General features: G+C 40.4%; 2 protein-coding genes across 3 annotated transcripts; both read left to right on the top strand.

Annotated features, from left to right (window-relative positions):
* Window positions 1–1631: 1631 nt before the first annotated feature.
* On the top strand, window positions 1632–16656 carry LOC311059836 (protein FAM117A-like). Of its 2 annotated transcripts, none has more exons than XM_084077928.1 (8): window positions 1632–2465; window positions 2946–3088; window positions 5270–5365; window positions 5803–5919; window positions 8585–8713; window positions 10168–10369; window positions 11284–11452; window positions 14188–16656. In XM_084077928.1, exons 1-8 carry the CDS (start codon window positions 2342–2344, stop codon window positions 14447–14449), a joined length of 1242 nt encoding a protein of 413 aa, XP_083934054.1. In that variant the 5' UTR covers window positions 1632–2341; the 3' UTR covers window positions 14450–16656. The 2 variants fall into 2 exon arrangements, with proteins under 2 accessions (XP_083934054.1, XP_083934053.1); XM_084077927.1 differs by having other exon boundaries at window positions 2943–3088.
* A 405-nt stretch (window positions 16657–17061) lies between these two features.
* On the top strand, window positions 17062–21941 carry LOC311060575 (cytochrome c oxidase subunit NDUFA4-like). The gene is made up of 4 exons (XM_084078810.1): window positions 17062–17196; window positions 19247–19335; window positions 20748–20808; window positions 21410–21941. The coding sequence occupies exons 1-4, from the start codon at window positions 17149–17151 to the stop codon at window positions 21464–21466; spliced, it is 255 nt and encodes an 84-aa protein (XP_083934936.1). The 5' UTR covers window positions 17062–17148; the 3' UTR covers window positions 21467–21941.
* The last annotated feature ends 1649 nt before the right edge of the window (window positions 21942–23590 follow it).

The raw sequence follows: 23590 nt of genomic DNA, 5'->3' as shown, positions 1-23590 counted from the left end.
TTTGGTGATAACGCTCATTCACTCACTCCCATTTCAAAGAGGCTGACGCAAGAGCCTGTTATCTTAGTGTAGGTTGAGGTCCGACATTGGGCTGGACATTATGGGCAGTCTGGTTTTGTGCCTCTGATAGATGAAAAGGACATTTGGACCCTCAATATGGCTCTGAGGTCTGTCTTTACAAGTTAGCTGCAACTGCATGTGTTATCTCGCCTCTCTTCTCCTGTCTTGGCTTTGGCACTCCCTGAAACTCAGTCTTAAGGACAGTTATCTCCCACAAAGCACACCGTCAGATACATGCACACACACCACCCAGAAGCAGCCCACGTTGGAGATACAGTACATCTCACAGTTAACCCTCAAATCCCACACACCCAGATAAGAGGATTTAATGTCCACCACAATGGCACAATGACAGAATGAATTAGCCCTTGAGTGAGTGAATTGATAAATGAACTACAAGCAATGTATTTAATCGGAGTACATACAGTAGATGAATGTCAAATTCATGGAATGGTTGATGAAGGCATATTTTTTAGTGCACTATATAGACTAAATAATAATAAGAATAAACTGTTTCCATGTACTGCCAAAGAATGTACATCACATCTCAATAGTTGATGCAAGAGTCATTCATAACACCAAAAGCTGAAATCTTAGCTTTATTAACCACTTAAACCCAGCATCCTTATTGTGGGGAGGGCTTTCGCAGAAAATAGCAGATCGACAAGCTCACAACGCGACACAGTGAGCTTGTCGAGCTGCTATTTTCAGCGAAAGCTTTCCCCACAATTACAGAAAACAGAAAAGACACTAGTATTGAGCCCCGAGGGAATATACCCATATGGGGTTTAAGTGGTTAATATAGTGGGGCTTGGCAGAACGACTTTTTTCTCAAAGCACCCAATCACTGAAAAAAAAAAGAAAGAAAAAAAAAATCAATCAATATGACGTATGTATTAGGGGGCGGAGACTGCAGAGTGCAGCTGCTTTCATTGTTCAGGTTTTGATGGATTGATGGTGAGCTGCCCAATGGACTGAGGGAAACAGATTTCACCATCCAACCAAAACCCAGATTCAAAGCTGGACCAACCCCCGACATAATTTAATCAGCGTTGCCATGTCCGCTTACTATAAGCGACTTTGGGCTTTGTTTTTCTGTAAATGTGCTTGTAAATATTGGTAGCTGCCGGGTTGCTTGTTTCTAAAATGTACTTATTTTGGGCTTGCTGTGTATGTTGTTTAAACCAGTGGTTCTTAAACATTTTCATGCCATGGACCCCCAAATTACCCCCCCCCCCACCTGAAAATATTTTGTGCCAGGGACCTCCCATACAAGATTTGTGTTGTTAAAAATGTTTCAGAAATATTCTACATTCTTCACTCTTTTTCCAAGATTTTTTGAAAAGAGCTCTGTGAGCTTGTAGATCTGCAAGCTCTGTGAGCTTGTAGATTGGCTATTTTCAAATAGCTGATGAGATGTATCGTATGTAGCCTAGGGTTTAAAGTTCTTGTGTGGCCTTCTTTTGGGCTTGTTTTCATAGACCTGGTTGCTTGTTTCTCTCACAGAATCTGGCAACACTGAATTAAATCCACACGAGCGTGGTGGTGGTGGAAGTGTTTGGAGTTTTAGAGTAAATGAAGAAAAGCTCCAGCAGACAGAGAACTCCAGCACAGTGACAGACCAGACCACCTCCTCTCTCAAACTTGTGGGTGACCAAAAAAAAGAACTAGAATGAAATATGAATTCATTGTTGGTATTAGAGGACTTTAGGGCGTGAGTTCACACACTTTTCTGGGGGTTCTGAGACTGGAGCAGCTTCCTTGTTCGTCCACAAAGAGGTGAACTAGCTCAGTGTATCGTCACAAAGAAAGTTTTGCTCTGCTAGGCTCTGCTGCTAACTCGCACGAGCCAGGGTGCTGGTGGTGGGGGTGGGAAGGAAAGGACCGGGCTGCTATATTATTAACGTCCAGACTATCACTATTATTGACTTACTGGTTTGTGGTAATAGTGCGTATTCACTCGGAACCGGGGCTTTGTTGGACAAAAATATATATTTTTAACATTCCTTTCTGACTTCACAAACAAGACAACGCAAATATAAATGACGATCCCCGACAGTCTCTATAAGTTGACGCAAACTCGATGAAAGACCGATACTTGCAACTATTTTGGAACCGTCATCCTGGGTGAAAGAAGAGTTGCAGCTGGTTGTTGCAGCCACCACTCTCCTCCACCACCACTAGGTTCACCCCTAGAAGACTTGGTTCTTGTTTTCAGCTCATCCACCGTTCAGTCTAGTCTGGGCTGGACTGGCCCCAAATCTGATCAGATCTGTGGACGATGTCTGGCCGAAGTGGACTTGGACAGTCGACCCGGGATCGAGCAACTTTGGGTCCACAGCCGCTCAGAGCAACAGTTCCGTACCAGCTGCACAACAAAACACGACAAAACTCAAGAGATCATGGCAAGTCAGGTACTGCAGCTGCCTTGGATCAAGACTTATTATAGATGTATTTTATCGAGTCTGTCTTTTTGTCAGACTCGATACACTCTATACAATGCATCTATGATAGTGTTGATCCGAGGCTAGTATTGCAGCTCCAGTGTAACGTGTGTTGTACATTTTTATTATAATGCTATTGGGGTGTCTGTCTGGATTGGAATGAATGGAATCTTGTTTGATGATATTAAATCACAACACAAAACTCGGACCATTTCACAAAGTCGGCAAAGGGAGTCATTAGCCCACCTTGATTAACGTTTTTGCATTGATCCAGTAAGTTACAGCTAAATATTTGATTTAGTTCAACAAATAAATGAGCATTCAGAGCTTAAAATAGCTGCCAAATTGCTGCCATCATGTTCCATTATTGTTGGACACCTTTTAGAACCCAAATTGTCTTTGCTTGTTTAAAAAATAAGGTCTGTTTCCTGTTGACAGCAGGGAAGACCAAATCGCACCAGCTGAGCCCTGGCATAAGGCGGACAGTGTCTCTGGATGCCATCCTCGGGCCCTACCTGCAGGGCCACTGGCCTAAAGAACCAGAGGGTCAAGGCAGCCTGTCTCGGAAGGACAAGTCCACCCAGGTCAGCTCTAAATGAGGGTGATCGTTTTTAGTCAGTTGGCATCAAGTCTAATTTAAAGGAAATGCAATGCTTCACTACTGGTATTCCCATAACCAGCCAGTGTAACAAAACCACTTTCTTCTTCTTTTTTTGAGGGGGGGGGGGGGCGGGGGTGTGGGGGGATTGTTGTGTCTGTGTGTTGCTAAACTAGGGTCTGTTTCAGGGCCTTGTGGCAGAGTATTAGGTTGCAGAGGAAAGCCTGCAGAGAGAGGAAAAAAAAAACCTGAGAGGAGATGGAGGGAGGGAGTATCTGGTGTTTGGGTTGCTCTTACAGAGTGAGAACCACAGCCATGTGAACAGGCCTTGAGTCAGCTGACGGGGCCATTTCAGCTGCACCCATGCTCTCTGTGCAGGGCAGGCCATTGCTTGCTGCAAGCCCACATCCTCCCATTCTGTCTGTTTTCCATTCTCTTTCGTTCTTTTTTTTTTTTAAGACTGAAAATCACAATCAACTTTATTGTCACATCACAAGAGTTGCTGAAATGCTTTTGTGTGTGCTCCATCATTTTTTTTGTTTTTCATGAGAAGGGAAAATACTAGATATAATACTGTAGAGCAGGAGAGAAAAGAAAAATGCAGGATAAAAAAGGGTCAAATAATCTCTCTCTCTCTCTGTATATGTGTATGTATATGTGTGTGTGTATATATATAGTTTACAGATGTTTGTGTACATAAACGTACCACCATGAGGCAAGATTAAAATCAAGCAACAGGTGCAGTGTTCCAATATCAAGCTGCAATGGCTTTTTTGCAACCTTAATAGTGAAGTTTTGGGTAAAACAGAGGCTGGTTGTGTCTCAACCGACTATCCCGTCGCCTCAGGCTATGGGATTACACAGCACTTGCAAACCGCGAGGCAGAGAGAGCGAGAGGGAGGCAGTGCCAAAGAATGTTTTATGTTGACTGCACTGCCTATTTCTCACCTCAAATGTTTTCAGATACGTTAAGTACTTTAGTGTACTGTTGATGTTTAAAACAGGAACATTTGTAATGTACTGTCTGGCCCGGCCCCTCATCTTGAATTAGATTCACAACAGAGTAGCAGCTCTTTGTCTCCATAATGATAATCAACTGCATGTAGAGGAACACTGGGCAATGGGAATCACACAGGTGAATATAATAATGATTCATTATTATTCATAGGGGCTTGCTGATCACAAGTTTGTTTTTGTTTGAAGTAATTAAAATCAGACTTTTGACATAATACTTTTTTTTAATTATATCCATTATTTATGATCACAGATATGATCTAAAAGTGTGCAAAAACAATTTTTCATTTCAGCTGGTCTTTATGGTGCAATTCACAAAAGTGGTATGTAGGCGTGGATGTTTAAGTTAGTTGTACACCAGTCTCAACACAGAGTGGAATGGTTTAGATGTTGCAATACCATTTTTCCTTTCCTTTATGGGTTCCTGGGTCGAACATATAGCTCTATACTACTAACCCAATATAGATGTGATATAATTGCTATCATTGTTGTTTAGCTTGGCTCAGGTGAAACCCTTTTGTAAAATGTGAACAAATGCATACAGAAAATCAATGCCATTTTGAAAATGCCATTTTGCTAGCTCTGACTAACGTTACATACTCCACTAGCACCGCCTGTGTTGTCTGTGTAGCGTAAATGAGCCATCATCACGTTATAAATGGCATGGTATCAGATTGGTGAATCAACTTGTATACTCGCTGATACCTGATCCAGCAGTTTAGACTGTATTGTAGGCATTTCCAATACTGGTATCAGAACTCTTAATTTTGTATGTCTGACATGTGTGCAGATGTGATGTAATAATGCAACTTGCTCCACATGCCCCCCTCCCCCCCTCTCTCTTTTCCGTCCTTACATCCACATTTTAATTTTAGCAAGTTGATGTTGCCATGTCCCAAAAACAAAGCTCTAATATAAGACATCCATTGCCGGGTTGACACATCAGTAGGAAAAGAAGATGAGGCAAGCTATGGAACCCTTGCAAAATGTTTCTTTTATAGATCTTGATGAGTTCTAGAAGGTACATTTGTGGTACCTATTGGAGCAAGTATTCACAAGTGTGCAGGCTCTTTCCCTTTCCGTGTTAGAATGTCACTGTCATCCTTGTGGCGGCTGCTTGGCTGACCATGTTGTATTCTCTTCAACTCTCCAGACCCCAGACTCTTGGTCGGACAAAACTCAGAGCAGGAAAAATGGCAATGGGCACAAGCGCTCCGCATCATGGGGAAACTCGGAGCAGCTACGGGAGGTAAGTTGCCATCCAAACATTTAATTTGTTAAACAAATTTCTTGTAACTGGCAGATTGGCTTGGACCTGGGTTGAGCTGAACTTGAGTTGGGGTGTTGTTGTATTGGGGGAGGGGGTGGTGCATGAACTTGGCAAAGGCAAAAATGCATGAACTTGGCAAAGGCAAAATCTTTTAAGTATTTTGAAGGCTTTGAGTAACAGGGGACCTAGTGATCTTACCTACCTTTTTCTGTTTTAACTAAAGCTACAGTCCAATTTCATGTCCCTGTTATCCAACCCACATTACTGTATTGCCACCACCACAAACAAATCGACCACGGACCCATTGACAGCACATGGTTGCAAAGTTGTGTGGCATGCTGCAGTTTTAGCTCGGCACTTCCTCTCTGTGAATGTGTGCATGTGCTGATTGACTGACAATAACCCCTGCTCATCAGATTGCCAAGCTGAAACAGCAGCTGCAACAGCGTACCAAATCTGTCGTCTCAGGGGGCCATGACAAAGACCGCCAGCATGGCTCTCCTCCAGGGAGCTACAGTCCAGGGACTACACAGGTATATTTCCTCTACCACATCTCTTAAAGGTATCACCAGTAGGATTTCCCTATAGAGTCATAATGATCCCTCTTAGTCATCACGTACGGTCCCAAACTGTGGTGTGTCCGTCTGTATCATAGAATGTAAAAAAGAATGGACACACCCACACCATTGGTTTCTACAGACCGTAAATGAAGTCGATTGTTCAGGAATCTAAAATCCGCCATCTTTCTATATAGTGTCATATCCTGCAGAATACAACCAGACCAGTATTGGCTGGGTAGCTTGTCAATCAAGAGCGGGGGCGGGGAATGAATGCTATTGGTTGTGTAGCTTGTCAATCAAATCATCCCGCCCCTCCTAGAGCATAACCTACTTTATCGTCAATTTTTAAATAAATTGGACCATAATTTACCAAACTCATATCATGATGATTGAAAGAAGACTTTAAGCTAGTGACTGGAAGCATATAGTACTTATGATAATGTTTATTAAGGTAAGAAAATCAAGTCTAAAGTTAGTCAAAAACCCATCCGCTTGCATAAAGAGAAATTCTTTCTGACACCAGCAGGGGTAAAACAGCGGAACTACAGGCCATTCATATGAACTGTCACTTGAACTCTCTTCCTATATCGACTCAATTTCAAAGCAGGAAGCTGGGCCCTTGGTCTGTATCTGTAGAGACCCGTCCCTCTGCCTGTATTCTCTCATTTTACTTGGTTTAGGATGTTTCTGGCTTTCAACTTTTGGGCAGATGTTGGCAGTGGTGTTGAGCCGGGAAGTAGGGGCCAGCTTTCACACAAATCCTACTTGTTATACCTCAAGTACACGCAATATAACGATATATACTAAAACTGCAGTCGTTGCTTATTGCTTGCATATTAAAAGCACATATGTGTATCCAATTGATTATGCGTTGACTTGATTGCTGTCTTAAAAGGATCCCTGCCTAATAAGCCTTTATATGCCTTAATGCATTATAATTGCCCTCTATAACACAAATTTAAGACATCTTAAATATACATATTTTTACTGAAGCGGAACAATGCCCGTTATTTGTTCATGTGTGGTCCAGCCCTATGGAATGCATGTGTTAATAAAAACATATTTAAAATATTATGAAGTTGGCTTTTAGTACACTTGTTTATTGCTGGACCACACATGGACAGAGGACATCATCAACTTGTGACGGGCGTTGTCCGCCTTGAGTAAAAAATGAACAATTTCCTTTTTAACCCATTAAGACCTGAGGCGATAATTTAAAAAAATCTAAATCCAAATCCTAACAGTTTTTGAAAAAAAAGCAAAAAAAAAAAACATTTTTCAAAAATAGCAGATCTACAAGCTCGTAGCGTGGCACTCGGTGCCGCGCTATGAGCTTGTATATCTGCTATTTTTGAATAGCCAAAGACATCTAAAGTGACACAGATGCGTTCCAGGTATCAGTGGGTTAAGAGATTATATCAAACTTCATGAAAGCTATTTAAACTTGTATGCAGCAGCGACATGTATTATTACGACTATGAATATAACCCGGTCAACACACATTCTGAAATACCACTCGCTAGTGTTGGACCCTCAATTCCTCAACAGTTGGGACACTGGCAGGAGGATCGCACTGCATTCACTTACTAGAGTAGCCCATCACAGGAAGTGACTGTAAATGGGCCACTGAGGGAACAGGAAAATGCCCATATGTCATGTTGCTTCTCGTTTACAGCACAGGCACACACTTCTGCTTCTGGGCCCAGCTGGTTACTTAATGTATTGTGTCACCCTTCACTGATTTAGTTCCCTTTCTAGATCAAAGTGCAATAACTTGACAAACAGAAAAGAGTTAATAAGCCCAACTTGTACTGTAAGAGATAATTACCATACCAACATTGCACATGCTGTTTTACTGTATACAGACTTACCATACCTAATCTTTGATAAATAGTTTGGTGCTACCTGAGTATCAGTGCCAGGTCAACGTGCTGACTCACTTGTGAAATACGTGCTGAAAATGTGTGTTAACCAGTTTCTGTTGGATTTGGTTCAGAATGTGTCTTGATTTTCTTTTTTTATGCATACATTTGCTTCAGTTTTATTTATTTGGATAATAAAGTCTAAACTTTAAATTTAAAGTGAATTTGGGTAGAGGTAGAACCTTGGATTGTGTTGCTACCTGGCTATTATATACGCTAAGTCATTTACCTGTTCTTTCTGTTCTATAGTAACTTCAGTAGCTAAACAAGTCTCAAAATCTTACATCACATACATATAAACTGACTTTTCCAATATAGTACATAATATGTATTTTTGTCCTCCTGGTACATCATTTTGGTAAAGTGAAATGGCACTATATTCATATTATGTTACTCTTGACACAAGTTCTCAAGCACAACAATAATTCATAGGTCACTAGATGAAATGAACTTGGCAAAAAATAATGCAGGATTATTTATTTGTATATATTGGCAGCTTGAGTTGTGCTTAAATGATTTTGGGCCATTTCACCATACTATGAGAGTGAATGGAATCACTACTTCCGGGTTACTTGATTACAGAAGCAATGGCTAAAGATGGACAGTGTATCGACTTAACTACGATGTATCATGGCCAGGTACGACCCAGTGTTTCAAAGTTCAACATTGCTTTAACGTGTGTGTGTGTGTGTGTGTGTGTGTGTGTGTTTTCTCAGACTCAGCCAGTTACCACCCCCCTTGCGCCACTGTACGGTCTGGCTCCTCGTCTGCGCCGTAGTGTGGAGGGTCTAAACCAGGAGCTAGAGGGCATGTTCATCTGTCAGCCACCAAACCATCAGCGTGGGGTAACTTTGCCACCTGCTCCCCTCACTACAGCCTTCTGAAAGTGATAGGACAGGATTGTCTTTTCATTGCTTGCATAATTGCCTGAAAGTCAAGGTTCTGAAATGGCGTAGGCAGTGAATATGTGGAAAGGGAGATAACCTGTGGTTAACCTCTGTGTGGGCAAGGTCGTGGGTGATTGGTGCAGCAAAACAGCCTGGGGTTTTATTGCTTGTTTTCTGTCTTGAGGTGATATTTCATTTGGGTAAAAGGAATGTCACTGTTGCCACACACAGCACTTTACCCCCAACATTAGCTTTCTTGTGGTCTTGTATCATTTGGCTCCCCCACACCTTGAAAAACAGATAAGCCGAACTTCTGGGTAGCTCAGTGGTTGGCATTGTTCCCTCACAGCAAGAAAGTCGTTCGCAGCCAACTAGGGCCTTTTTGTGTAGAGTTTGCATATTGTAAAAAAGGATAGTCTGCACACTGGTGAAGTTGCGAAAAGCTCCGCTTGGTATTTTATTGCTCGTCAACGTTTAGGCCTGTTCAGACCTTCATCAGGACATTGGGGACAGTACATGCCACCTTGACCAAAAGGCCCTGGCCTTGCAGCTGAAGCTGTTCCTTGCCTTGTGTGCCGGACAGTGGCTGCCTCCTGTCCCATTGCTTAGGATGCATTGAGTGAAAGGATGATTTCGGGAATGTGAAAATCCATTTGATAATTATTGCTTTCAAATGCAATAATAAACTAGAAAATGTGCTCCTCGGAGCACAGGTCTCCGCCAGTACTGTTCCTGATTAATCCTGTCTTACCTGACTTCAAAAGATATATAAATGATCTTTTGAAGTGACACACCTATTTATAGGTCTCTATTTCATCATGCGTCTCGCTAGCCAATCAAAGCACACCCTTTCAACATATTGTCAGGTGAAGCTTGACCAATGTTAGCTTGGTGGACACACGGAAGGATGAGAACGAAAACATAGTCTCCTGGCGGAGACAAAAATAATATGACATACACGCAGTGGTGTAAAGTAACCAAGTACATTTACTCAAGTACTGTAATTTTGAGGTATTTGTACTTTACTGGAATATTTGCAATTTCCAATACTTTTACCTCTACTCCACTACATCTCAGAGGCAAATATTGTACTTTTACTCCACTACAATTATTTGAAAACTTTAGTTACAAGTTACTTTGCAGATTTTTATTATTAGTACAAAACATACATTAACCACTTCAGCCCTATGTACATTTCGGCCATTTGAAAATAGCCGATCTACAAGCTCACAATGTGTCGCATCCTGAGCTTGTTGATCTGCTATTTTCAAAAGATTTTCATACATTTGAAAACTTGTGAAATGGGACATTCTGCACAATGAGTACTGGTACTTTAAGTACATTTTGATACCAATACTTTTTCCACCACTGCAGACATGCTATGTGGAGTAAAGGGTGTCTTGTGGTTTCAGCTCCTAGAGGTTCCAGATGGCCATCGGGCTCCAGTGCCTCCCCAGAGCTGCAGCAGTGGATCCCAGAGTGACCCATGCACTACACCACCCTCTCACGTGTGCTCTTCTTCATCGTCTGCCTCCTCTTCACCCTGCTTCTCTCCCTCCTTCCCCTCCATAAATTCCTCTGCTGTCGAAGAGGTACCCGTGGACCTGGACCACGGTCAGTGTACAATAATGCCATCAAATCTAGAATGCCGCCTTTAAACGAAGCACATTTGGAGACCATTGGGGTTTAACCACTTATGCCCTCTTTTAGACTTTGTCGTACGACGGTGTCATGCAGCGATACGAGACGATCTACAATTTCACAATGTGTCATGACGCCTTGTGAGCTTTTAGGCCAACGAATTGTGCTATGTAAAACAATTATGTTGCCTATAATAACATGGCTAAAGTAAGGACACAAGGTTGAAAGTCAGTAGTTAAAGTTAAAGGAGACACACCATGAATTTCACTTTTTTTTATTTTTTTGGTATTTTTTGGGCTCCCCAGTGTCTCTTGTACCCCAAAAAATATTTTTTTTTAACATTCAGTCATTCATTCTTATTTCAGAGATTTTCAGAATGGGCGTGTCTGAACAGGCCATCTCAGAATGGCAAGTTTGCTTACCTCACGAAACTTTTTGCCCATGTATTTTGACAGACAGAATTGCTCAGTACCGCAGTACAGCGCCCCTCTGCCCAACAGGACGTTTTGGTATTGCAGCTGAAAATGCTTTATAAGCCTGAGAGAATTGACTTGGGATGAGTATATCTGAGTGTTGATTTAGGCTCAAACCTTTTGAAAATGGTTTGAGGGACATACACCATATGATATTAAATGTCAAATATTTTTTTTTAATTCATGGTGTGTCTCCTTTAAATCTGTTGTCCCGGCAGTGCTACGTAATAAGACTGCTTTTTTGACTTTCTGTATAACGCCAAGCATTTGCACATACTCTCAGAGTATTAACAAATAAAGTGACGCTAATCATATCTTATCAAATTTCCATACAAAAAGTGTTTTAGTAATTGCTTCCTATGAGTTGTATTTGGTTGACAGTGGCTTAATATTTCCTCAATGTTTATTTCTCAGAGCTGATAGAGGGTGCAGAGTACCTCCTGTCTCCGTTGTCCTCCCATAATGATGTTGACACCACCTTCCCCATGCTGCTGTCCTCTTCTCCACGCCCCAACAAGAGTTACTGCTTCCAGAGAGAGCCCCCAGAGGGCTGCGAGAAAGTCCGCGTGTTTGAGGAGACCAGGTAGGTTTTTAGATCGCGTACGTGACACACACGCACGCACGTACGTACGTGTCACCCACACACACACACACACACACACACGTACGTGTCACCCACAATAATAAGCACAGGCGAACCAAACTAAGATTGAAAGCTTAACTTGTGTATGTATTCTGCTTATGTACTGAATGCATTCAAGTAAGTTGAAGGTCCAGTCTGTATTGCATAATGGAATAAAACTAAACAAAAATTACTCTACTGTTAAAAGAAATGCGCTTGAACTCAAATTACATTGGTGCATGTGTGCCCTCTAGTGGTGGATATTCTCAATGTTTTTTTTTTAGCCCCATTTTATCATCTTTCAAAAATACATTGCGGAGGGTTGAGCCAGTAATCCTTCAAAAAATGTCTCAAAATGTTAAATTAACTTTTGAAAGCATCCAATAAACACTAGATCTTCACCCGGGTGAAAGGCACTTGTCAGTGTGCTTTTTTCCCCCTTTTTGGATAGTTTTTCAGCTGACCCATCACAATAAATCTTGTCAGTCTTGATTGTGCAGTTTTTTGTTGTTGGTCTGTATAATAACGCTTTGGTTTGCTTCTGTCAATTTAAATGTACTCTATAAATACATTTTGAGATCACTGGCTCAACCCGCTGCAACAGACACATTGCCCCATACCAGAAGTAAGCTTTAAAATGAGTTTAGTCTAGACAGAGCTCCTGAGCGAGGATGTGATATGCCCCGGTCCACTGTCGGCCGCAGAGGATGAAGGAATACAAGGCTAAATATAGCTGCAAGCAGTGATAATACGGGGCCAGGAGAGAGAAAGAGAAATGATAATTCCTTTAACAGGTCAGTTCATGAAAGTCCTTGCGGTATTGTTTCCAATGAGTGCCTGTGAGCAATTAGGGGTTAAGAGTCTTGCTCAGGGACAAATTTCATCGACACATTTGCTGACCTGGCCTGGAATCGTACCTGGGCCAACCAGAGTGGCGGGCTCACGAGAGAGAGAGAGAGAGAGAGAGAGAGAGAGGGATTTTTTTGCAATTCAACTTAAATGAGTCTGCGTCAACCTTGCGGTCGTGAGGCACTCTTAGGTAGCTGCAACACTACCTATAGTGCTATAGCTTTGTCCAGGCTGATATTGTCTGTTGATGATCACAAACTCTTGCCTTCTGTCATGACCCAAGCCCCTGTTTCACTAACACTAAGATCACTCGTTCACAAACCATTTACCATTGAAGAAATTGTACATCTCCTCAGAACCAAAACTAGTGAAAGTAGCCAATCTACAAGCTCACAAACCATTAAAAGTTGTCAGATTGTACATTGGCTATTTTCACATTGAAGTATGTTACACATTGAAAAAACATACTCTCATTGCTATCTGAAAAGTTGTGAGATTGTAGATCAGCTATTTTCACAATGAAGTATGTAAAAAACACTCAATTAAGTATTTCATGTTACCTTTAACAATTGCAGATGTATTCATTGATAGTCATGTTGTGTGAAATGCAACTTAGATGAAGTCTGCACCAAGTGAGGCTTGAACCTGTGACCTTGAGGTTGTGAGACATACACTTAAGCGGGAAGCTACTGGACCAACAGACAAACCTCTGAAAAAAGAGATCACAATGATCATACAGTTTCACGCAAATAGCTGAAAAATCCTGGGTTTAAGTGTTTTTCAAACTGCTCAAGATTGCGGACAATCTAAGGGCGGTGCTTACTGGTCAACGTGATAGATGTGTTCCTCATTAGTCATGGCACATGTGTAAGCAGGTCTAATGGCTGTCGGCCAAACGAGGCATGACTTTTGCCTGTTTAAAGTTTCAATTTTCAAAAAATTGCTATAGCGCCCCCGTTTGACCAATTGGAGTAAGATTGGTTTCAGTGATATTTGGAATGGCCCTTTACATTTCTGCAAAGTTTCAAAGAATGGTAAGTCTGCATGTATGTGTTAGGGGCAGATGAATAATTGTCATAAAACTGCAATATTCATTGGCTCATTAAAGCTTCATTTTTTCACTTATGGAGAATATTTTGCAAACGTTTTTCAGCATAGGTCCAAAGTTCATGTGTAAAAAGTTTCGTGCAGATTGCTCAAAAATCCCAGGAGGAGATAGGTTTTAACTGCTTTTTACTGCTTTTCATATAATTCGAAATGGTGGGAGATCTAAAGGTCAAAGGTCAAACAGTGAAAGTTGTTAGGCATGAGGAGACGCATGTGTGCATCGAAGTTTCATGGCTGTAGGTCAAACAGGGCATGAGTTGTACCTGTTCAAAGTTGGCATTTTTCAATTGAGTGCTATAGCGCCACCTTTTGACGAAGGATTGTGAGAATTATTTCTTGATCGTTTTTCATGACCATCTATCATATGGCCGAGTTTCATAAAAAGCGACTGCACGGTTCAGCCAGAACTGCCAAAAGTGGCAGAAAAAGAAACAGAATAATACCAATAACAAAACGTGTCCATGCTGGAAGCCTGGCCCCGTAAAAATATGGACAAATGCAAAGCCACCAGTCCTAGCTGATGGTCTGACCCCCCCCCCCCCCTTTCAGCACAAAAGGTGCTCTAGGCAGTGTTTTTTCTACATAACAAGGCAGACTGTGTGAACACACCCTAAGGAATGTAACTCACAAATGACATGTAAACTGAAAGAACGCTCGCACACTGGGCTCCAGTTGTAGAAATTATATTTTTTAACTAACAAATGACAACACCTGCCCCCATCTTCTTCATCTCTCTTCAGTGTTCCACATCAACCCAAGGCCGCCCTCATCTCCTCGTGCCCAGACCCCAACAAGGTGAACTTTACCCCCCACGGTGGCTCTGCCTTCTGCCCCGTCAGTCTCCTCAAGCCTCTTTTGCCCTCCATGGACCTGCTGTTCCGCAGCTTGGCTGTCTCCCCAGCAAGTAGCAGCTCTGGCCTGGTTACGGTCTCCTACGAGTCGACACCCTCCACCGGTAATCTTGGTCCTCACCCAGATTCCCCTATCACCACTGCTGTGTGACGAGGCCAAAGGCATTGGAGAATGTTCTTTCTGATTTATTCCAAAAGCAGGTGGTAGACTATTTTGCTTTGAATAAAGCATTCATCATAAAGACATCTTACCGTTTCTCCCACCCGACTTCATCTGAAGCCTGAAATTCAAATTCGGAGCCATCTGGAATAATTGCCGAACCACGTTAATAAATAGCGTCTAACCTGACTTGGAATGACAGTGAGTGAGCTGTACCATGGTCAACATTAGCCAAACTACCAATCACTGCCCTTTTTGGTTAACATTTTTTTTTAAACATGCACCGGTAGTTATGAGGCTTTTCATTCCAGTGGCACTTACTGTAGCAAATTCTAGTTTTTAATTACAGTTTATTTTTCTACAGACTGTTACTTGATTCCAGTTGATTATTTTGCAAGATGCGGAATATGCTGTCACCTCAAAATGGCTGTTTGGTCCACAGCTTACTATATTTGAGAGACAGAGCAACAATCTGCTGACCGATGACATCACTGATGGCTATATGTTAGAAAGCTTTAACTAGTCTGATGTTAAAATACCTTTAGTATTTTAGGAAAGTGACTATTCAGTTTTTTTTTAATAAGGAAAGAAATATGGTTTAAAAAAAGTAGCAGTGTAAGAGGAAGTAATCTTGTCATCTGCAATCAGAAAAAAAGTATATCATTTTTATGATATAAAAATATTTTTGGGCAACTTGACTTTCTGAAGAGCAAAGACTTGGTGTTTATATCAATTCTTGCACCAAAGAAGTATTGTTGGTCACACATGCTGGTTAAGAGTGTGCTGCATCTGAGTATTTTATAATTGACATTATTCGAACCACGGTCATATAGCGGGTTTGGGTGTGAGAGCAAAATGGCGCCTGTGTGAATATGGCCAATAGAACTTCTCTCTCCAGTCTTATTCTATAGGTGTAATGAAGTTACACAATTTGTCGGACACGTGTTCGTGGATTTGGTCATTCTGGAGAAGACTGGCTGAACCTGTCATTTCAATACAAAAGGTTTTGGGTTCGATTGAAGCTATCCAAAATGGAGGAAGACTGTGGTCGAATATAATGGCTTTTAGTATTTAAAGATATTTATCTACATTTCAACTGAAAGAGAATTTTGTTTTTAACCACTTTAAATATGCAGCAAACACATTATTTGAAACGCACAAACGCATGAGGTTTATGGTTTATTTTTATGCTTGCATCCTTGGTGGCATTGAAGAACAAAGCATGACAAATCAGTTTGGTACTTTTTAATGAATGGAACATGTTGCTCCGTTAAATTACATTTTGATTTCATTGAAAAGCTTTTTTTTTAAGGAAATGTTCCTATTGTTGGACTTGCAAGTCTACCTTAAGGATGAAACGAATGCATTCCTTAAGCCTGTAAAGAATTTTCTGTTATCTTGTGTTGTATTTCCTATTAACTTGCAAAATGGCAACTTGTATGTATGTTAATCGGACAATGTTGATATTCTTAGATTTTCTAGTTGCGTGCTTGTGTGTATTTTCTTATATAATTTTGTGAGGTCTCACGGCTAAGTTGACTACCTAAATCAGTTAAGAGGTGTAGACTTGTCATCCTTAATGATGAACATTTCTTTGAAGGTATTCCATTACTTTTTCTCCACTAAGCTGACGAGATGTTAAAAAGAGAGGGGGGAGGAAAAAAAGTTTTTGTCGAGTAGAAATGTTTGCACAAATTGAACAGCTACTTTTGAGTCGCATTTTATTTTTCTATTCACTTTTTTGTAAATTCTTCTTTGGTTAACTTAGTGTTAATATGTATCATTTTCTACTCTCTTTTCAATTATCTGCAACATAAGCTAAAAAGAAAAAAAAAAATCTGTTCTGATGTTACTTTAGTTTTGCCCCCTGTCGGTAGAATATCAGACTGGGTGTAACGTGAACATTGTATTCAGTGTGGATTTTTATGCACTTCAAGAAGAGGATTTTATGTGGTGGAGGTTTTTCTCTCCTACATCGTTATTGAATCATTGTCCTGGGGTGGTTGTCTCTGAAAATAGTTTCAAAGTGTGTGGGAACTGTCAATGGTAGGATTGTTTAATCTTTTGACTAATCCCTAGTGTATTAGTAATGATGAGGCTGCCATATCCTAGCAAGCCACAGCTGTCGGTATTGTGGGAAAAGCTATTAGCTCAGGTTCTTTTTTTTGTTTTTTCTATCCACATAAACATGAGAAATTTGAGACAACTTTGTTTGCGATTATTATACATAAAATCAGCTTCATATATATATATATATATATATATATATATATATATATATATATATATATATATATATATATATATATATATATAATTTGTTTACCAACATTGAGACTGAATGCACAGGTGATTGTTTCACACAATCAATTCTCAACCACCTGTTTTGGGGTGCGCTGGTTTCAGCGCACAAAAACATGTTTTTGGTATTTCTTTGAACATTTTGAAAACATATTTTTGAATAACTTTATGTAGGCTAGGGCTTAAAGTGTTTAACGTGTCTATATCATGTGCAGAAATGTGGCATGTACAGCTGTTGTGTCGTTGCACTGTGTGATTGGTTGCCTCCTAAAGGGAGGCAGTCTTTAGTGTCTAGACTCGCAGGGACAGCGCTCTCAAACGGACATCATCTACTTGCTCGGGCGTACGGTATTTTATTCTAACACAATATTGTGAGCGGATCGTTGACTATGGACATCATAAGACAAGTCGGCAGACAGCTCAAGAGCCACCCAGCTGTAAGTTTGTCTTAATTGATGTGATGATGTGAATAGTCTGACTCTGAGTGAGTCAGAGTTGACATTGAAACGTGCGCTCCAGCCCACCGTGTGCGCGCCACCGCCAGTCCGCCACTGGTGACTACGCGAGCGTGATCTCTAAAATCTGTTTCCCCATCCGTTTTAAATGTAATCCTGGATTATCCTGGGCTGGGACATTTGATCGGTTAACGAGTTCCTTAACAAGATAATAGTCCTTCAGATTATAAATGAGGTGGATGTCATGTGTACCACAGGGTAAGGTAACCGGAACACTCGCCCCAAAACAGCCGTTCTTGTATTTGGTTGACTGAGGATAAGATAAGGTTAAAACTTAGTTTAGGGTTAGGCATAGTGTTACTGAGGTTACGTTTAGGAATAAGGTTAGGTTTAGGTATAGTTTACCGAGGTTACGTTTAGGAATACCAGGTAGGTAGTGAATTCCGAGGTCACATCATTTGCCCCGGGGCGACTGTGTTTTGGGGCGAGCGTTTTGGTATTCCTTCAGTGTAGGCTATTGTTGACCCCCAAATACATTGATAGGCGATTAGCTTTACATTGTTGGATGTGCAGCTGTAAAACAACGCTCTTTCAGATACTGTAGGTTAGGGATGGTCTGCCAGAGATAGTGGCAGATCATTATAATGAGGTTCAGGTTATACTTATACTCTATTATTGTATTTGTACCCGGCCGTGGGTACAGGATGTGCACAGGTTGGTACACGATGTGCGCATCTCTAACTCAATAGATGCACGTGTATTTAAATCAATTTAAGACCTAATTCAAATAGCCGTGTCAACTGTTCGATAAAAAATGATCAGGAAATGAGCTAGACGTTTATGATCTATATTTTTCACATGGGCTTTTGTGATTAAATTATTTTGTAAAAAATATTAAGACGTTTAATATTGATTGGAATATTGATTAAACGAACGTCAAGACCACATCATTTTCTGAACATTATGTTCACCTCCAGCCAGTCATGTATGATGTAAGCTGGCTGGCACGTAGGTCTAGCCTACATAACAGTACATGCGCAAAGGAAGGCAGGCCATTCTATAGCATGCACAACATACACATGTGAAGGGCGACGGGGTGAAATCACAGGGTGGAATGGGTGAAACAACTTGCTTTACGGCAGCTTCCATACATTATGGCAGTGGCTCTCAACCTGTGGGTCGGGACCCCACATGATTTTTTCCCCCCCAGATGATTGTGAAATGACAATTTAAGGACTTTTAAGACCTTTTTAATACCTAAAATAAAATAAAAAGATCATTACTGTATCAAAAGTAATCAACAAACCATACTATAAAACATATTGCCAAATTGTCAAATAATATAAGAGGCAAAATTTGTGAAAATAGTAGATCTACAAGCTCACAACGCCTCTCGTTGTTAGTCGTTGTGAGCTTGTAGATCTGCTATTTTCACAATATTTATCTGTGGAACGGAGTCAAACAAAATGGTTTTGACTCCGTTCCTCAGTTCCCCAGTTCAAATATGGGGGCCCCCAGTTCAATTATGATTTTTTTGGCGGGTCACGACCTGAAAAGGCTGAGAACCACTGCATTATGGAAGGTATGCCTATGTAGGTCTAGTGTTGGAAAGTGACTAAGTAAATTTACTCAAGTATTGAAGACCTACGTTAAGTAGCCTACATTTCGAGTACTTTTACTTGAGTGTCAATTTTTCAGTATTTTATACTTCTACTAAACTAGCTACATCTCACTCAGATGGGCTAATATTGTACTTTTTACTCCACTACAATTAGGCTATTGAAACAGTGTGTCTGGGGGCACTTGTGAAATGGGACATTATACATAATGAGTGCTTTTACTTTTGGTACTTAATACTTTACATACTTTTGTACTTTTATTCAAGTCAAATCTTGAATGCTGGACAGATACTGATACTTTTACTTAAGTAAAAAATGTGAGTACTTATTTCACCACTGATTGTATAGGGGGCATGTCCTTAGGGCACTTGTCCTTGACTTTTATTTACTGTATGTTGCTTCTTTTCCTCCAGCTGATACCTCTCTTCGGCTTCATTGGTTGTGGTGCTGGCATGTGTTTCACATATGTAATGCGGCTAGCCCTGAAAAACCCTGAGTGCTCGTAAGTATCTTTATCTGAGCAAGAAGGCTATAAACCATGGGTTTTCAACTGGTGGTCCGTGGACCACTGGTGGTCCGTGAAGGTATTGCATGTGGTCCCTGACCATGCATTTAGTTACGTAGGAAAGTGAAGATTTGTATTTTATTTCATTCTATGTTATTTTATCGACCACTTGTTGAGAAACAGTGCAGTAAATCACTTGGTGACGCATGATGACGCGCCAATGTTGTCAGTTACTGGGAAGTCGGATGTCAAGAACTTCCACAGAAATGGGAGTTGGAATCTCAAGGGAAACTGTACCGGATTGCTTGGTTGAGTCACCATTATAAGGAAATGTGCCCATAAGTTGTAATGAATCAGTTAACATGAGTTTTTTTATAGCTCTGGACCACTAGCATATCTCAGTTAAATAATAACTGTTAAGGGCTTGATTTAATTCCCCTTCACAGTCATTATTTCATTTCAAGCTTTCCCCCCACAACATGCCCATATCACCCCTCCCAACACAACAGTGGTCCCCCAGGTTGATTCTCAGTCAGGGTGGTGGTCCCTGGTTCATAATCAGTTGAAAACCCCTGCTATAAACCATAGTGGTTCATAACATTTTCTGGATAAAGGCCTACTTGAAAATCTTGAAAGCGTTCGCTGCACCCACGTGACCACTTAACACAAGTGTCCAGGTGGGTGTGATGAAGAAGAGTGGGCACCTCAATGTAATATTTACTATTTTTTCCAAAATGTTAAAAAATAAATTGAAAAATGGTCTGAACTCTGAAGTAATGTGAAGTGTACATGATGTGAACAATCATGCACGGTACATCAATCATTATCAGACTTAAATTTACCCTTCAACTTCTTGTTTATGCCCAAAATGATTGGATATACAGGTTTTGTAGCAATTTGTAGCAATTGTAGAAATATTAGGCTTTAATTGTCAAATGTTCAATCATGTTCTAATCATGTATACTTTACTTTACTTAAGACCGTTTTCCAAATATATATATATCTTTAACATTTTGGACCAAATAGTACATTTTACATCAAGGTGCCCACTCTTCCTTAGTGCCCACTTTTCCTGTTACTGGTGTGGTACGTGGGCATGTCAGAGCATGTTTATTTTAATGATCAATCAATCGATTGTGTTCTGGCTTGGATCAATGGAACTAACGTAGAATACTTTATGTTCCTATTTATCTGTATCACAATGAAAACATTTTTTTCACAGTAAAAGATGAATAAATTATATATATATATATATATATATATATATATATATATATATCCAATCCATATATATATAAATAAAATATTCCTTCATTACACCACCACTGCATGTGGGAGCTGGGAGGTAATGTCTGCAGTGTTATCTGTTGGCAAATTATAATAGAGGTCTCTTTTTGTCTTGTCCTCAGATGGGATCGTAATGGCAACCCCGAGCCCTGGAATAACATGGAGGCCACTCAACAGTATAAAGTAAATACATCTCTATACGCCTTTCACACAAATCAGTTCTCCAACTGTATGTTAGTTAATTTACTTTGATTTTATTTTTTAATAAGAAAACATGCCAACTTGTTCATGCAAAATACAGTAGATTCACACACTAAGTATACGTCTATTCTAAGATAGGAACCATATATCTTGAATTAAAAAAATATTAGTTTCATTAATGCTTAATTTATACTTAATCACGCTTTACTTTCGACCAAGTGTCGCTCAACATGAATTACTGTATGTATTTTCAGTTGAAACTATGTCATTTTTCATGCATGCAACTAAGTACAATTAGCGTTAACGTGATAAACATGCAGTTTTACAGTCTAAAGGGCCTGATGAGTCTTGTGACATCACTGATTATGCATCCTTCCTTGGTGTCTTTATTCTAGTCATATCTTTATAATTGTCTCAAAGTTCCCATCTACCTTCTCAAACTGACTTTGTCCTGTGTGTGTGTGTGTGTGTGTGTGTGTGTGTGTGTGTGTGTGTGTGTGTGTGTGTGTGTGTGTGTGTGTGTGTGTGTGTGTGTGTGTGTGTGTGTGTGTGTGTGTGCACACGGGTATTTGCGCATCTTCAGCTATTCACAGTCAACATGGACTACACCAAGCTGAAAAAGGACAGGCCTGACTTTTAAGCCAAGGATGTACCTGCCACTTCTCTCCCACATACCTGCCACTTGTCTCCCGACATCATCTTCAGGGGCCGGTGCACTTCTTGCCTAATACTATAGCACTTAATACTTCAGTCATTGTTTTATTTCCACCTGACAGTTGGAAGGGATTATAAAGTAAAACAGGCAACCATCTGTTTTAGTAAAGGATTGATATATTTTTGGATGTCATCAAGTTGTAAATTATTTAATGAATGATGTCATTTAAAAACAAATTCAGTCTTTGTGAGTTTTTTTGTGCTGGTTGAGACAGTATCAGTGTTGCTTCACTATGAATCGAAACCTATTCATTAATTAGGCTACAAGTAATAGTTTTTAGTTAGAGTTCAATTAAAAGTGTTCATCATTACTTTTTATTGCACAATTCAAATGGATGTCAATTAAGCTAAGGGGACACTGATGATGAATTGAGTACAGTGGACCTCAATGGAAACAAGCCCCTAGGGCTTTTTGTGTTATCCTTTTAGCAAATTGCTTGTTCAATTATACTGGCCATACCGTTTTCAATGTGTTAATAAAGTAATCAATCAATCAATCAATCAATCAATCAAAACACCATGGTTGTCACTCCTGCCTCACAACAAAGAGCACTTCCTACAGTACAAGCCTTTTCTCTGTGTAGATTGCATGACCGTGTCATGTCAGTTTGCTCCAGTATTCTCCCATAATTGAAGACCTGTTCAGCGTCTCCCTTTCCCACCCATAACATGCTCTCCAGCCCATTGAGATCCATTATTTAATCAAGAATACGCTGGTGAGGGCCTGATGGCCGGAAACGTTTTGTTATTTATAAATTAAATTTAAGCAATTTAAAATGAGAGAAGATTGAGTGCAAGATTAAATAAAGCAGACGGTGGATTGTGAAGGGTTTTTGTTGTTGTCGTTCACCAAGCAAGACAGATTTCCAGGAAGGTCCAAATAATCTGCAATGTTTTTAATTAAAGTGATCCTTAAACAGGTTGTAGAAGACAAGAAAAGTATAGCTCACTGTGGTCAAAGCCTACACAGCATGTTTTTGTTCCTTCATCTAGGCCCTGAGGCCCAATGGACAGAGACCGACTGACCGATCATCGATCCTGTGGAGGAAACTCATTTGTCAATGACAGTTAAAGCAGTAAAAGAGACAGAAAAAGCACATACAGCTATTTTTCCTTTTTCTACTCATATAAGAGTAGCAAGGGTAGAAAAAAATACTGATTGTAAGATAAAGACACAAAGAAAAGGGTCATCAGGTAACAGTCCACTGGGGCTAGGTATTGACATGAAAATGGACGTTACAGCAGCAGAGTAAAACTGAACAATAAAGATACATGAATAATAATGAGTAACCAAATTACTTTAGCAGACTAACTCCCAAATAGTCCAAGAGAAAAACACCACAGTTCTGAGACATTAGTTCCTGGACAGATATGCTGCAGCAGCAGCAGAATTGAAAAGCCTCAAGGTTACCGGCACAAATGACTGACTGACCAAGTCTTTTGCTCTTCTGTGTGGGGAGGATGAGTCTTCCACTACCCACCATGGGTCTAAGCTTCCCTGTTTTCACATCTTCCACCACGTCACACCGTCCAGTTAAGCACCGATGACAGAACCACTTTCTTCACCACCTTGTTCAACTTGTTTGTAACGTTGCTGTAACCCCCAGCATGCAACGGCAAAGAAAGAGGGCACTGGGCACTACTGATGTGTAGATTATCTGCACTGCAACATCTGCAGGTCTCCCCAACAGTTGGGCCTCAACTCTGTGATAGTGAACAGAAAATGCATATTAAAGGACTGGATACCAATTTCATCTAAACAGGAGAGAAAACTCATATGATATAGGACCACTCTGGTCCATAGCCATAAGGAGCTAGGACCACACAGGATAGACAAGTGGAATTGGAAGTGATGGGGGAAAAAGAGGAAAGAAAGAAAGAAAGATAAATCTGACACAGCAACATTATTAAATTGAAACTGATGAATGTGTTCTCCCTCATGATTGGATTAAATTGGTGTCCCACCTGAAAATGTATGTTCTGTCTATTAAAGAGCTGGAGAGACTGGAAGGCCCCTGTTACGGAACAAACACTCTATACAGTAACAATG

This window comes from Gymnoscopelus microlampas (assembly GCF_963454915.1).
Source record: "Gymnoscopelus microlampas genome assembly, chromosome: 14".
Lineage (NCBI taxonomy): Eukaryota > Metazoa > Chordata > Actinopteri > Myctophiformes > Myctophidae > Gymnoscopelus > Gymnoscopelus microlampas.
Note: the sequence above shows the minus strand (reverse complement) of the source record. Positions and strands in the feature narration are given on the sequence as shown.